Raw genomic sequence first — 17,749 nt, 5'->3', positions numbered from 1 at the left:
TGTTTGCGGTAAAAAATGAAGCTGCTGGGGTTAACAGAAAGGGGTTAACAGAGATTTTTTAAACAAATATTCCAATTGTTATTTTGTCAGCCACTGTTTGCTGAATTGATTTGAATTTAGAGAATAATGAAGAAGATCTATTATAAATTAAGATATTTTGTTGATCATATTCACTGAAATCTATTCCAAAACCACGAATAATTTAAAAAAAAATCCTCGAATATAACAAAATTTCTGTTAAATATATTATTAAATATATTTGCACCCTTACTCATTGCTGTTAACTTTATCAATCCGAATAAGATTTTTACCTTCTTTCTACATTTTCAGCTGCAAACTGGTTTTAGGTTTTAACAACACCGAATGTATTACAAATTAAATTCAACCTGTGTGAACTGGGAACCAAAATTATTAACTTAAACAGGAAATAAGTTTCATTTTGAGCGCTACCGTATATCAAACTTTCATTCGTCAGATTATCATGACGTTTCAGTCAGTGATTAATATCAAACTTTAGTTTGAATTTTAATGTTTCGTTTCAGCCCAATCGGAAAACAAATTAAAAATTTAGGGGAGAGGAGGGTGCTTGATATGCAACGAAATTTCAGCATTTGTGATTGAAACCTACGAGGAGGAGGGGGTGTTAAAAATCAGTGAAAAAATGCTACGTCATTTATGGACAGCCCAAAGAATGTTCTCTAATTAACGAAATAAGTAAATACATCTCCTTAAGCATTCCTGAAAAAAATCCAGTAGAATTGACTATTTTCGTGGGAAAATTTATGAAAAAATTCATGTTAAGTTCTCAGACAGATTTCCTAAAAACACTTCTAGTAAGTTTTTCTGTGGTAATTCAACGAAAAAAAAACTTTATGGAATGTCTAGAGGAATCGCTTCAACTATTCCTGGTGATATTCCAGAGTACCCTTGTAAGAATTCATGGATACATTCCTAGCAGAAAAAATATAATACATGATGAAGATTGTTGGAGTTTTTAGAAAACTCTAGTCTTACAATTCATGCAACTCCATTATTTTGGTAATTCAATATGTCTTTTCAAACTGGTCAATTTCCAAAGGTATGGAAAAAATCATTCCTTATACAGCCATTCCATGAAAAACTGATCTAGTGGGTCACCGAATTCCATGAAAATTTGCTATTTTGTTCCTTATCCGAAATAAGGATACACGTGTTTCTGGATTGTTTGATTAGGGTGACCATTTCTGAAATAGTGTGACCAAAAATATCGCGACTTTGTAAAATTTTCCTTTTTTTGAATTATGGCTTTTGAATCGCTTGACCGATTTTCAATTTTCTCGGACAAAATGAAAGCTAAAGATTTTGACTTCAAAAAAAATTTTAAAATTATATTTTATGAGGAAATTTTTATATATTTTCACTTTAAAAAAAATTCCGGGTTTTATTTTTTTTTTTTTGAAAAGCTGAAAACTTAAGCTTTCATTCCATAATTAAATTGAAATCGGTTAAACTGTTCAAAAGATATGATTTTTTAAAAATAAAAAATCCAATGCGCTGAGCCCTATAGTGTGTGCCAATGAAAAATGACTGATTTTTTATTTTCATTAATATATCTCAAAAACTAAAAACATATATCGCTGAAAATTTGACAGTAAACGTAAAATTTTCTGAAATTTCAAGAAAAAATAAGAACAGCAATAGCCCCTTTTGTCCCAAGGCCTTCAAAACACGATAAAAACGGATTTTTTTTTGCGCGTTCGGTGACCCACTAGGTTTTGCGGAATTCGGTGACCCACTAGGTCTGTTTTTCATGGAATGTGTGTATAGTATACATACAAACCATACAAACCTATATTGTCTTTGGGCCACCTTTAAATCACCACCTAGAAAGCTGAAAATTTCACAGAACACTATTTTTATGGTAAGGATGGTAAGAAGCATATGGGAGACTGGATTTTCAAACATTTTTAAATTTTGAACCGCCCTAGTGTATACCCATATATAAATCAGGTAAGAAATCGGACTTTCGAAATTATCGCGATATTGCTATTATGTCATGTATTCCAAAACTTTTCAAATCAATTGTAATCAAAAATATGCTTGCCCAAATAAAAAAATCGTATAACAAACGCTTAACACGGTTTTTTCATAGGTCGTTCAAACTCTACGAGCCTTCTGGAATGTGTAAGTTACTCACTGAGCACAATGGACAAACGTTACTTCGTAGAAGCTCTTTACACACTGGCTTTGATGAAGCATTTGATAAATTTGATTTTCCAATGTCGACTTTCAAGCTTGAAAAAATGGGAATCGAGATGAATCTCCTTAAGTGGATCAAGTCCTATTTAAATGACCAGCAAACAGTAAAATTCAATGGGAAAAGAACAAATCTAATACATGTTACATCTGGAGTACCTCAATGCTGAAACTTAGGCCCTCTTCATTTTATTTTATATGTTAATGACGTTTCTTATATTCTAAACAAACTGAGGGTCCCTAAATATGCTAACGACATGGAGCTATTTTTAGAAATAAAGAATTACCTACCTTGATACCTTGATGGCTACAGCGTAGCATCACGCCATTGCCGGGCGTATTGTAGAGCTCCATCTTCGTCGGTCTTGTACGAAACTTCTCCCGTTGCCCCGAACGTTTAGGGTCGCCAGGTCCTCTTCCACTGCGTACAGCCAGCGTATTCGTGGTCTTCCCCGAAGACGCCGACCTCTACCTGGTTCCCTGCTGAATATTATTTTCGCAATTCTTTCTTCCGACATTCTCACTAAGTGACCAGCCCTCTGAAGTCTGCCGTATTTTACACGATTGATAATATTCGCATCTTTGTACACTTGATACAACTCGTGATTCATGCGTCTGGGCTACACACCATTTTCGAGTTTCCCACCGAGTATTGTCCGCAGTACTTTACGCTCGAAAACACCGAGAGCTTTCCGGTCTGACTCTTTCAACGTCCACGCTTCGTGCCCGTAGAGAGCCACCGGAAGAATCAATGTTTTATACAGGGCGAATTTTGTTTCGGTTTGCAAGCTGCGGGACCTAAGCTGGTTACATAGTCCGTAAAAGGCCCTATTCGCAGCCGCAACACGTCTTTTCACTTCGCGGGAAACGTCGTTGTCACATGTCACAAGTGTTCCAAGGTAAACAAATTCTTCAACAACTTCAAACACATCCCCATCAAACACTACCTCAGCACTTACACCACCATGCCTGACTCTATCTCTACCTGCAACCATGTACTTCGTCTTGGTAGAATTGATGATCAGGCCTATCCTCGCTGTCTCCCTCTTCAGAGGCACGAAGGCCTCTTCCACTGACCTGCGATCGATTCCAATCAGGTCTATATCGTCCGCAAAGCCAAGGAGCATGTGCGACCTTGTGATAATAGTGCCATTTCTTTGCACGCCAGATCTTCTAAAGCACCCTCAAGTGCAATGTTGAACAGTAAATTCGAAAGTGCGTCTCCCTGCTTCAATCCGTCTAATGTCACGAACGAGGTTGACACCTCGTCTGCGATCCGAACACTTGATTTCGAACCATCCAGCGTAGCACGTATCAGCCTAACTAGTTTCGCCGGAAAACCATGTTCAGACATTATCTGCCAAAGCTCATTTCTTTTCACTGAGTCGTACGCCGCCTTGAAATCAATAAACAGATGGTGAGTCTGCAAGTTATACTCCCGGAATTTGTCTAGGAACATTCGCAAGCTAAACATCTGGTCCGTTGTCGAACGGCCCTCACGAAAACCAGCTTGGTATTCGCCGACGAAGGATTCCTCGAGCGGTCTCAGTCTGTTAAACAGGATGCGCGACAGAATTTTGTACGCCGAATTCAGCAGGGTAATTCCTCTATAGTTGGCACATTCCAGTCTGTGCCCTTTCTTGTAGATAGGGCGGATGAGGCCATCCAACCAGCCGGTGGGCAATCCTTCGTCCTCGAATTATGACGATCATAATGCTTTTAAGAATGAGATACAAATTTTGTACTCGTGGTGCTGCAAAAGTTTATTGGAATTTAATATAAAAAAAAAATGTAATCTCATAAGTTATAGTAGAAATCGAACCACACCAAATAATTGTATTGTTTTAGTAAACGAACATGTAAAAAATGAGATAAAATAAAAGACTTATGAGTTATCTTAGACTCGAAACTATCATTTGTAGATCACTTTAATTTAATAATTCATAGAGCAGGAAATATGCTCAATTTCATAAAACTATTTGGCCAACACTTTCGTGATCTTTGCACATTATGTTGCATGTGTAAGAGCATATTAGAATATCGTAGTATTGTTTGGTCACCTTACACAAAACAAACATGAAGAACGTATAGAATCGATACAAAAGCAGTTTCATTATACGCACCATGTAATTTAGGCTGGTCAGTACTTCCTCTACCATCATATGAATCACGATGCATGCTTATCAATATAAAATCACTGAAAGTGCGTCGTGACTATGCTATGGTTTCTTTTGCTAACGATATTGTTTCACAGCGCAGTGATTCTGCTGATATACTTTCAAAACTGAACTTTTATACTCCAACTCGTCACTTGCGCAATCGTTATTTGTTCACATTAGGCCATCATCGCACGAGCTACGCTAAATTTAGTCCGTTCATAATCAGTATTGTGAAATGATTAATAACAAAATACTTTTTTGATAAACAAAACAATAGTAACTAAGGTATGTATTATGAATCGAATATACTAAACTAAAATTATAATATATAAACACATAGATACTAAGAACACAATTTAATTTAGAATGGTCCACCAATGCTTGACATCAAATAAATAAATTTAATAATTAATAAACATACTTGGAGACATCGTTTTTGCCAAGTATTTTTTAACGAAATACAAGACAAATTTTACTGGAGAAATTCATTTTTTGGAAAATCTCTGCATAAATAAAAGTGACCTTTGCAAAAAATAGATGGATAAAATATTATTTTATCCTCAATTTACTTTGAAATCAATTAAAAAACGAATAAAAAATCTAATGGATTCTAAATTGTGTAACACTATGTACCACAATACGCAATAACTCTCGTAATCGTGATGGTGAATAAATACTATTAGATGATACATCAAATTTTATGTTTTTTTTTCACTTAATAGTTTCTGCTGTGGTTTTGAATAATTCAGTTGTCTTAACCCGTTTGGGTATTCAATGGAGGGTTTGAATTGAATTGAATCTTGACAAAATAGTTTTGCCTAACTAAATATGTCACATGTTTTTTATCACTTAATATGTTTTATCTTCGATATGGTCCACTCCAGGAGGATAGTATTTGGAACGGACAAATTGCTGTAACTTTAGGAAATCGGAATAATTCTTAATTTTGAAATTTACAAACTTCAATATGACTTTTTTAAGTTGTGCAAAATTTGCAAATAACTGTTTAACCCAGTTCCTAGTTTATTCTTTTTACGTAATGGGCCGAAGTTACGTAAAAAGAATTTTATGTTTATCATTTTGAATGAATATTCTTCTGTTCTGGCTGTTTTGGCTATTATGACTGTCAGTCTGTTATGCTCAAACCAGGATTTTGGATTTTCAATTCATGTTTTGGATTAAATTTATTGTTTCAATTATAAGTAATTACTCATAAACTTTTAATAGAATCTTTAATAGTAGTCCTGAAAGCCTCCTGTAGTTTGGGCCAGATTATCCTTATTGCAGTTTCATAAGTTGTAACAGCTTTGGTAAATAATATAATAAAAGTTTTATTTGAAAGTTTTAAGATTATATCTAAAAACATTTTTAAGAATACCATAGAATTGATTTTGTTACTTTGGATAGACCACATGCATACTTGATTTGTTTGGCAAAACCTGGGTAAAGATATGCCAGGTATATACTATTTGCCTTAGTGATCTAGGTCAGCTAAAAACTTCTTTAGAACCAGATCTTCTAAAAGATATCTCGATGTTTATGGACAACATATAGACATATAGACCCATGAAAATATACTCCGTCAAGTTTTGTGTTCAACGACCGTTCAAGGTTATACAAGAACTCCTTTGAGTACAATCCTTTAGAACATAGCTTCCAAAACTTGGAATTCGCGACCCCCCAGCGTCTCGTCAGCTCACTTTTTATTGATAAAACGAGCGAGGCGATGAGAAGTCGGGGGGTGGCGATAGTCAAGGAAACGATGCTTTAGAACTAAAAGTGTAACCACTGGTTACTAACCAGTGATCTTTCGGAGGATAAGGAACAATGTTGATACCAATACGAGCTTATATAATTGTATGCTACCGGGATTTGAGTTCAATGGCTTATCAAGGGTACCCAAAAACTATTTTAAGAACAAACATAATGAGTGGCGTTTCACAATCTTTAAATCTAGAATGATACCTAATAAGACATTACAAGCTTATTTAAAAACACTTGTTTTAATGTTTTCAGTTTGAGCATTATTTATTGAATTTCATTTGTTTTACAATTTAAGTCAAGTCTTTCTAAGTCATAGGCTACCTCAATCATATCTAATTATTTATTCCTAATAACAACACTTATATTCCATATTTCATTTTCTTCGATAACCTCAGAGAGCATTATGTTTGGATGGGCATCTGTTTCTTCCGCTTTGCGAAAAAGGACCACGTGATTATTGAGCTGAAATCGAATTCAGGTTAACTTCTGTGTCAATGAGCCCTCTCGTGGAGTAGGGGTAACGTTCCCTATCTAGTGAACAGTGTGTCGTGAGCTCGATTTTCACCGAGAAGATGTGTAATTTTTTTCGCAAATTTCACATCAGTTGGTCAATTTAATCCAACTGCAAACTTCAAACTTCCATTCGGCTGGTTAGCCGTAAAACCACGAATCATAATTAAAAAGTACTGAAATTTATTCTTTGTAAACCTGAAAACCAGGGTACTGGCTCTAATGTCACCAAATTGGTTCCAGATTGGATAGACCAAAGATGAATAATTTTCAAAATCATAAAATTTGATGTGTAATATGATAATAACACAGCCAAACAGAAGTCGCATAAAAAATAATGTAAAAAGCAATAAACTTCAACTTGAACTTGGCCCAAGTAAAGCATAAAAGAATCCTTAAAATTCCAAGTGGCTTGGTTGATAATTGCACAACCCGCACGTATGTACAGCTGCGGCCAAATAGTCCTACGGTTTCAAGCCGCGTCCTAAGAATATGCAGGGATGGTAGGAGTACGATGTGAATGTGAAGCGGCAGAGGTGAACCACGAAAATTAATGGAACTTTTCTTGGGGTTTCCTTTGCTTGCGTGACGAGGGAAAAAATGTGTAGCCGTATTACACTCGGCAATAAAATTCTTCAAATAAACCTTTTCTCATGTTAAAGCGAGAAAAATCTGCCAAGCTTGCAGTTTGGGAGCAGAAAGCCACGAGTGGGTAGTTGCCGCTGGCCAAAGTTATGGCGTGCTTGAGTACAAAGTACTTGTCTGAGTTTGTCAGTTTGTGGCTGGAAATTGCTATGCTATCCTGTCGGAAAAGGGAAGAGATGAGACGATAGCATCGTAGACACGCAGAGGCTTTACCGCATTCATGTTGGAGGTTTTGATGTTTTGGTGGAGCTCATTAGACGCTGGCTGACCAAGTGTCATGGACTGTCGTGGTTTCACAGCGTCATATTGGTGGAAGTGAACTATCCTGCTTTTGGGCTATTTGCAGAACATGCGATAAAACTGGTTGTTCATATCGGTAAACGAGAAACGGCCCTAATTTGATTTTAATTACGGATATTTTAATTTGAAGCGAACGCTAATGAAGTGGTTTACGATGGCGAAAGACGCAAGTTTGCTACTAGGGCGCGAAACAAACGGGAAGCTATTAGAGGACAACTTTCCCGCTATTTGCAAGCGTAGCTATTTACGAGGCTTTCGTGATTTGAACTTCCTCTCGTTTGAGTTTATGGAGATTTGCAACATCTGGCATGGTTAAGAGTTTAAACATGAAAAACATGAAGAGAATACTGATATTGGCACCATTCCTATACCCAGCAGTACACTCTAGTTGTTCCAACTTACCACACGTGTAATTGTTAATTTACATTTAATACTACAGCAAAACTCATTTAATAAATCTAGTTTGGTAAGCAAAACTGCCTCATATAGGTTTTAGGATCAACACAGTTTTTTATTAAAACATTCATTTTTTAATATGTACTTTACTACGAATATAAAAAATAAGACACTTTGTTTGAAACATGTTTGTAAAAATATCAAGTTAGGGCAAGGGCATAACAGCCTCTATATGTACTATAACTAGTATAGTCATTCCTTTATGGGTAGTGCGCTCCTAGCTCGTTGTGCTACTTGTTGTCATGTAGCAATTAGTGATCGTGGAACCTGACATTTCTGTTAAAGTGTGAACTGTCAAAGCGTGAGCCTAACGAATATACGTTATGTTTGTTTTGAACTTTTCTCAAAGAGTAATTTAAATCCGCTTGAAACTATAACGGTAAAATTGTTTTGCATAAACCAAAAATTTGAAATATATTCCTTTTTTGATTTTTCTGAATTTGATATTCAGTAGTTGATTTTTTCTGCTGTTTTTTTGTTTTTACATGGAGCTCAAAATCTATAACGAAACTAAATACACTTTATAGCACTGAGGAAGTCATGTCCGTGATACAATATTATCCTCGACGCCGAGCAAACCCATTTTACTTCCGCTTATCTCTTATATAAAGGACCACTAGTACCAACCGGGTCCGAAGCGCAGTGCTACTGCGAGTTGTTGGCCAGTTTGGCTCCCACCAAGGGCACCAGCATTCAGGGGGCCCACAAGGCGTGAAGCATTTGATGATATTTTTAAAAAGACGATATGTTATGTTTCGAGGACACTCGTCCGCACTCCTTTAGCGTTATTAAATTTGTGAATGGGCCCATATCTAACACTACCACCCCATACTTTACAGTTGCAAAAGATATTCGTTAACAAAGGACTAACTGTGTTTGTAAGTTTCAGATTCTTCAGTGAATTCCTTGGAATTATCATAGCAGTGATAACTATGCTTATGTTTATGCAGTAGATTTTTTATCCTGTCAAAAACATTCATACTTAAATTGGCCAAAAATGACCCCTAAACACTAGGGAGGTTTGATCATTATCGTTAAATCAATGTTTAGAAAAGGCTGTTTTATTAACTAGAAATGAATACAAACAATGTTTTTGATTCAATTTTGTTCTTTGATCTTTGCTCTTCTCTAAATTTGAATGTCTATACTCTTTTCCTCAAGGTTCCAATAGTCGTTGGAACTGTTTTACATATATAATATGACGATCATGCTAAATAAAGAACAATGTGTTTAGTATAATGAGTTTTCTATATAATCATTTGTATAATTCGACAGAAAAAAGGCTGTTGATAAAATTCTGGACTGGACTCACTAACAAATATATATATATATATATATATATATATATATATATATATATATATATATATATATATATATATATATATATATATATATCCAGATGAATATGAAGAATATTGCTGAAGACCGCGAAATCGGATTGTGTAAAAAATTATTCAATGAAAACCTATCGGCAAGGCGATGTTGATTAACACGTAAAGGAATAACAATAATAACAAAATCGGGCAAAATTTCCGACTAGTCTATGCTTGATAACTTTTTTCACAAGCATCGGATTACTTTGCGTTCTTCGGCAATATTATTCATCGTTGAAATACCTGTCAAGATCTGTGTTCAGAATTTTTATACAGGTCCGTTGGCGACCTCTGGCGGTTTTTATTTGAAAAAGTAAGTTCTCATAGTAAATCCCATACAAACTTTGAACGGCTGGCGCTAAAATATAGTTTCTCCGATTGAGCTGAAACTTTGCACAGTTGTTATGGGACCTAAATGCAATCCAAAAAGCGGACTGGAGCAAAAATCCTACTTAATTCAATGTTCCTTTCAAAACCCACTTATGAAGAATTGACTATACTTAATTTTGAATCAAATTCCCACTACATATACGTTTTTTTAAATGAAATTCACATTTTGCTTAATCTAGATCTGTCTTTAATAGTTGATTGAAATTTGTTACTCATTGAGTCTAAACTTGTATGCCTACGTGTACAAAAGAAGCTCAATAAACTTTAAACCAAACAAATTGGAGCTATATTGATGTTACCATAGCAAAAAGAATAAAGTATTAGAAAATTGAGTGTCCGAATTTAAACAAGATTGGTTCAATTTATTTTATTCAAACATGTTTGGTCATGCCATTGTAGAGGAAAGCAAAAAAAAAGTGTGCGCAATGAATCAGGCTTTCACAAAAACTTAAACTTTTTTCATGCAATTTATCATGTTTGAAAGATATTACTCAAAACTGATACTAAGTCTAAATTGGACCATGTTACCCTAGCAAGGATGAATAATTAACCCTCTAATGTGGGCTTCGTGGCCTTGCGATTAGCGGCGTCAGTCGTCTAGGCGTATTGTGCCACGGGGTGTGAGTTCGATTCCCGCTCCAGTCCGTGAAAACATTTCGTCAAACGAAAAATTCATCGCTGGGCTACTGGGTGTTTCGTGTTGTCCGTTGCCTAATGTTAGTGATCGTTCAATCTGTGCAGCCTTATGTGCTGAAGACGGTGTAAATTGTCTTTTAATACCCTTTTCGGTGCCCGTTCTTAAACTCACTTTTAATGGTATTTTTACTCACCGTAGCAATTCCAAAATCTGATGCAATACGTAAAACACTTTAATTTTTCTCGCACCGTGCTCCTGGGAGCAATAAATTACTTAAATTAATCGATTTGTGGTCGAAAAAACACACTGGAACGCGAATTCACTGAGCCCACATTGTTTATGAATTTGATTTCAGCTCTCAAGGATTGGAAGTGATGTCAGTTTTTATGTTTAGAATTAAAATTGTTTGGATATTCATACACTTGCTACAACCACGTATTTTACAATTTCATAACACTAAAAAGGTGTACATGGTCACAAGTGTTACAACAATGCACGGGCAAATTAACAGCTAAAATGAATATTAGATATTACACAGTACAATTGACTGTGGAATTCAAATGCATACTGATGGTAACTTTGTCCATCCGTGAGAAGCGAGACAAGAGAGGAGAAAACTGCCAAAAATAGTAAACAACACACGCATGGTGTGAAAAATGCTTATAATTTTGGTCATAAAACATGTTTCCACTACCAAATGAAGTAAATTGTGATTTTGAGTTTTTATGATGTTGCTGATGAAATCATATCGACAATAATACTTTTGTATGAAACGTGTGCAAGTAATACTGCCTACATAATTCAGTGGGTGGAGGTATACATGGAACATGATGATTTATTTTTGGCCGACGCACATAACATTGTGCTCCGCCTTGTTGGGTGGCTCGAGACGGTGCTTTAGCGGATGGCTCGAGTGGGTGGCAACATTATGTTTACGTGCTCAATGAACTTTCACCTTAAAATATTCCATCGGTGAAATTTGAATTTTTTTCACTTTTAAGCTATTTTCCATACTAAAACCCATGAAAATTCCATTTTCAACGCATTTAAGCCCATACAAAATGTATGAAAAAAAATGTCACCGATAGAATATTTCAAAATCTTCTGATTATGAAAATATAGACCAAATACTGATCTCTAGCGAGAAAAAATCTGATGTGCATTTGATTTTTATAATCGCCTAGTTCAGACATAGCGTGCCCCGTCTAAAGGTGGGGTTGGGTATTAGAGGGTAAAATTCTGAATGCTCTCGATTTATCTACTTCCGTATCTTTTCCATCAAAAGCAAATATTAACATTATTTTTTTTCCTCGTTTCAACCACAGGTGGTACGAGCTGCAAGCCCTGCTTTACTTCGTGTCATAGCACTTGGAGCATTTTGTATATATTGCACGGTAAGTATGCGACAACAGACGTAGTAAATCGTTGTAACAGTTGCTCTGTTTCTATAAACTGCTGCTGGGTTGTAACTCTGGTAAAATCCTGCTCCGAGAGGCGAAATGTCAAGCAAAAGCGAGATAAACTGAAATAAACATGAGAAAACAAAAAAAAAACGAATATTAAACTTCATATTTTTCTCTAAGTCGGTAACGAAGACACAACCTGCAGCATCGCCTACATAAAACAGATAACTTTTCACTTCTCGCTGAACTGCGAACAAATGTTTTCCATCCGTGTTCCAAACACCAAGTAAAGCTTTTTTCCTTACGTGAGGAAAGTTTGAATCTTTGAATTGAAAGTTACGGCTTCGACCTTGCGTGTTTACAATAGTGCATTCTCTGGTGAAGTTGAAGGGAAATTGTGGTTTGCGGATATTTCTCCTCCCGTAGAAAATTCATTTCGGCGAGCGAAAAAAAAAAGGTGAACATGGTTTGCTTCCAAAATTAATTTAGTTTCAAGTTTGTGCCTTTCCATGTTAAATTGCACGTACCCTCTAAGTTATGTTTCTTGTAGGTTTATGTCGGTGGCCGTACATGTAGTGAAGAGTTTTCGATGCTCACGTATGTAGTTTCTAAGGTTTTTGAAACTGTGTATTCGAAGTAATTAAAACTTTGCTGCAGTTTGGCGTAAATTAGCACCTCGTGCTGCAGTGGGCAACATATGCGAAAACGACGGAACATATGTTTTCACCACCGACAACTTACTATCTCATTATGGCATTATAATTAGATAATTAGTAAGAAACACAACAGTGTGGGTTGCAAAAACTTCGGTAGTATTGCTGAACCCATTTGCCAGATGTTCAATAAAATTTAATTCTCATCAAGTATTCTTGTAAGTACAATATAGCGTTAAGGTCCGTGCATCGTGAACTGCGAGCAAATTGATCATTCTCAAGGCTCAATCGAAAATAAATCATTTGTGGCACATACACTTCCGTGCAAAAGTATGTTGTGGTTCGTGTCAGTGAAATTCTCGAGACTACCAATGCAAACGTGTGGCACTGGTTGCCCTCTAAGATGAACGTTGCGGATGATGGTACCAAATGGAACACCTCACCAGATCTCACACCTTAAAGCAGATGGTTCTTACGACAAAATCAGGCGAATTGACCACAACAGCAAATGAAGAACAGCACTACAAACGAAGAACTCCGCCCCAGCTTGCTCGCAAATCACATTTCCTATGAACCTGCCATAAATCCTTGCGAATTCTCTAGCTGGAGGCACATGCTGAACGTGACTGCCTTCGTTCTGCGATTTTCAGCCAACTGTCGTCGGAGAATAGACAGGTCTTTGACTATAACCGGGTCACCAAGTCGGCTCTACAACACCCCATCAAAAACATACAAAAGTGTTCTGTCCATACCTCTATGATTACACGTCCAATTAAAACTCTTTAAGTCGCATTCGAAAGGCAAAGAGGTATTCTTACTTCGTATGTATATTTCCAAAACTATTTTTTGAATTTTGTTTACTAAATTTTTACTTAAAGTCGTGACATTTTTCAAAAAATAGGGTGAGCCCAAACTTTTGCACGATTCACCATACTGAGGGGTGAACCCAAACTTTTGCAAGATGACTCGAATTACTGTTTCATTGATTTTGAATAGTTTTCAGATTTTTCCGCAAAAATTTCATGAGTGTTCTTCAAAGAATATAAGATTACGATTCTAATGACACCTTGTTTTAAAATATTGGTCGCTCCAATGCTGAGGAAATTAACTATGTTTTTTCAGTGTGTTTTTTTTTTTGAAAAATGTCACGACTTTAAGTAAAAATTTAGTATTCAAAGTTCAAAGAATGGGTTTGGAAAAATATATAGAAGTAAGAATAACTCTTTGCCTTTCGGATGCGGCTTAAAGAGTTTCAATTGGAAGCGTAATCACAGAGATATCGACTGAACACTTTTGTATGCTTTTAGGGGGTAACCCAAACTTATGCACAGGAGTGTAGGTATATTGAGCTGTTTAGTTATCCAATCCGCATGGTTACCAGAGGAGGAACAAATAACTCGCAATAATCTATGCATACCATAATTTGATATCATACTTTCCTTAGCCGAGTGGTTAGAGTCCGCGGCTACAAAGCAAAGCCATGCTGAAGGTGTCTTGGTTAGAATCCCGGTTAGTCCAGGATCATTTCGTAATGGAAATTTCCTCGACTTCCCTAATATTGAAAAATTTCACGCTCATAGTACAAACTTTGTCGAAGAAATCAAACAAGCCTATTTTTGTTCGTGCTCAACAAAGAGCGATCGATGTTTCCTACATACCTAGAAATATTATCCCAAATCTTATGATGGTCGTGGTCGTCGTGGTATGTATGTATGTATGTAGGTAGCCACCATCCTTGCTTGAGTCTTGCTCTGCTTGCGGTTCCACTCAACAGTGAGGTCAAATTTCATTACCAACCTGATTTCAACATACTGCTGTATGAAGGGCCAAAAGGGGGGTGGCGGACCCGTAAGCAGAGACACTTATGCGAAACCCGCGGGAAGTAGAGAATCTCCTTCCAACAGTATGATCCAACAGATTGAGTATTGGAATTTGCAGTACTTGTCGAGCTTTCCACGAGATGGTTTGTTAGAAGAAGGGCGCGTCAAATCGATTACAACTGTTGGAGAGAAAAGTATTACTCGCAAGCGACTAACATTTTTCCTCCTGACTCCGATTGGCACTCCACTTCATTGTCCAGTTGCAATTTCAATGATGCCCTGATGCTCCCTCCCTTCCCAGTATATTATCAATGTTATATAGTATAATAAGTAATATAATATATAGTATCAAATGTAATATAATAAAATTAAACATAATATAATATAATGTAATATAATGTAGTATTTGTAATCTCCCGACTTAGTGTCCTGAAAATGGCTGAAACCGTAAATGTACGATATACAGGGCATATTCCACTAATTCCATGTAACAATTCTGTAAAAACAAAGTTCGCGTAACGTTCAGTAACTTCACTTAATTGTCCAGCTGTAATTTCAATGTTGCTCTGATGCACCGTCCCCTTTGCAGTATATTGTCAATATAGTACACATGTTATATAGTATATAGTATTAATATATGAAAGAATTCAATGCAATTTAATGCAATATGATATAGTAAACACTATATATTCTAATAAAACATAACGTAATATTCTGAAAAACGCCAACCCCAGTATCCTGAAAATGACTAATGCTATAAATGTACGCTGGATAACAATAACCAATCCTGTAAAAACGAAGTTCGCGTCTCGTTCAGGAACTACAATTCATTGTAAAGTTGCGTCTTTAATCTTCCTCTTATACTTCTTCTTTTCCCAGTATATTGTCAATATAGTATATAGCCTAATATGAAATAATATGGAACAATAAATATAATATAATATAATATAATATAATATAATATAATATAATATAATATAATATAATATAATATAATATAATATAATGTAATATAATATGATACAATTTGACATAATTTAAAACAACATAATATAATACAATATAATATAATAAAATATAATACAATATAAAACAATATAATAAGATATAAAGTAATGAAATATCATATAACATTAAATTATGTAATACGCCGACCATAGTACACTGAAAATTACTGAAGTTGGAAGTGTACGCTGTACAGGGCATATAGTAAGAATTCCAAATAACAATGATGTAACCACGACGTTTGTGCAAATTGTGTTGGGACATAAATACCAGAATTGCGAATACATGTATATCATTGTAAATTAAATGGTATAAATATCATGTTCTTCCGTTGGATTTAAAATATAATATGTAATATAAGAACTATGATACAAAATGCAAGAAACTTTTGATTATCCTCCTTTTTGGTTAATTTTAACCCTAAACGCTGAACAAACAATGATTACAATTTTGGATCGAGGTGCACAAAAAACTACAAAAATTATATTTCGCGCATAACGGTACTTCCAGATTTATCCCGGTGCCCCAGAAGAATTAGTAGTGATCATCTAAGCACCGGGGTACACAAAATGCATTCCTGCACAAAAAACTACATTTTTTTTATTTCGTGCATAACGGTACCTCCAGATTCATCTTTGTGCCCTAGGAGAAACGGTAGTGATCATCTAAGGACCGGGGTGCACAAAATGCATTCCTGTATTTATTTATAATATCTTCTTATGTATATAGAATGGAATTTATGCCCATAGAAGATTTATATAATTGTTCATAATCATTAAAATCAATGAATATGATGAATTCAACCTCCTTCAGCATATTCTAAAAAAAAGGACGAAATACATTAAGTAAAGATGAACAACGTGCTGAAATTATTAAGAAAGTATCTACGATATGGAGACTTCATGATGCTCCAAGAAGTTGAACCAAAATAATTAAATCCCTGTAATAAATGTTATGTAATCTAATTTAATATAGTTAATGAAATTTGAAACAGTATACAATATAATATAGTAATAAAAATATAAAGAATTGATCAATGTATTATGGAAAATATTATCATATTATACAGGGTGTTTGGTTCCGGAGTTTAAGAATTTTGAGGGTAGATAGATCTCCACGAGTTATGAAATAGTGCCTAAGGAACATAGGGTCGCAAGTCACTGCTAAGTGAATTAATCACAATTTAAAGTTTTTCAATTTTCTCATCTTTAATGCTCCATATCTAAATAACTATTAGCCGTACATTCAATCTCTGCGCACGAATCGAAAGCTTATGACCTCATCTTTCTTAGCTTCTTTGACATGAATTTTGTAGAAAATGGTTAACATGTATAAATAATGAAAAGTTTGCAAAAAGTGACGAAAAAATCAGCATTTTTTCAGGTATTTTCATGAAATTTAATATGATAATGAAACTTCCTTTAAAAAAGTTCTTCTACAAAATATGCATTATCTTGTTAGCTGCCAAAGTTTCTTTGGGAGCAACATTGTATGTTTTATAGATTCGTCACAATATCACTTTTAATGTTGTGCACCAAACAGTAATAAATCAATCAAATAATTGCCGGTTTACCCTATTCGTTCGTATGTTCGTTGATTGCTGCCTTTGCGTGGGAATGAAGTGGACGGTGACGACGGATGTTGGTCGTGCCGAAGCGGAAGGAAAATGAATTCGCTTTGCAATTTGCGCCATGTCATTTCGCTGCGGCGTTTGGTTTGTAAACAGTTGCGCCAACAGATTCAATGCGTGCGCCGCATGACTGTCGTAGTAGCGAAAGTGTGTTCATAAAGACTAATCCCTTTAAATTTTTCGCACTAGTAGCTGAGCTACGGTGCAGAGCGGATGGGGGGTGCGCGTGTGCGTGCAGCGAGAACTCAATTTGTGCATTTCTCGTGTATGACGTTGCACTTTTAATGCATTATTATGCTATTATGGGTCATTTATACATGAATTACATGTGGGATATAGGGATTAATAATCTTGACCCATATTGTAAGCGATGTACATGAGATTGGGGGAGGGAGTCATACAAGGGGAGAGGTCGGTTTTTAAGGAACCATACAGGGGGAAGCGAGGTGTGGAGAATGAACACGGTACAAACAAATTTTATTTTATGTTTTTGTATAAATCACGTGATTCATGGACAACCTCTTTTCACGCACCACGCGCGTCGTTGTAATGTTGTACTTGTAATGTAACCTCGTAAACCTCGTTCGTGATACACAGCACAAGCGAGGTGAAGTCTTAGGTCGATTTCTCAATGCGGTGGAAATTCGAGAAAATGTCTAACCCTAAACGACCTTCAATTGGCGGGATTCGAACCCACGATCAACAGCATGGTTCGCGGAAGTACCGCTACGGGCAGCATATGATATGAAATGTAGGAATATTATAA

At 35.7% G+C, this 17,749-nt stretch overlaps 1 protein-coding gene across 5 annotated transcripts in view; it reads left to right on the top strand.

Annotated features, from left to right (window-relative positions):
- Positions 1-17,749, top strand: part of LOC23687899 — a 756,337-nt gene that overhangs the window by 593,078 nt on the left and 145,510 nt on the right. For all 5 annotated transcript variants that reach the window (XM_021843875.1, XM_021843874.1, XM_021843873.1 and 2 more), the window contains one exon: positions 11,798-11,866. In XM_021843875.1, coding sequence (XP_021699567.1) covers positions 11,798-11,866 — 69 coding nt within the window. The remainder of the gene's footprint in view (positions 1-11,797; positions 11,867-17,749) is intronic.

The sequence above is a fragment of the Aedes aegypti genome, chromosome 2, assembly GCF_002204515.2.
Source record: "Aedes aegypti strain LVP_AGWG chromosome 2, AaegL5.0 Primary Assembly, whole genome shotgun sequence".
Taxonomy (NCBI): Eukaryota; Metazoa; Arthropoda; class Insecta; order Diptera; family Culicidae; genus Aedes; species Aedes aegypti.
The sequence above is the reverse complement of the archived record's forward strand: the minus strand, read 5'-3'. Positions and strand labels throughout refer to the sequence as shown.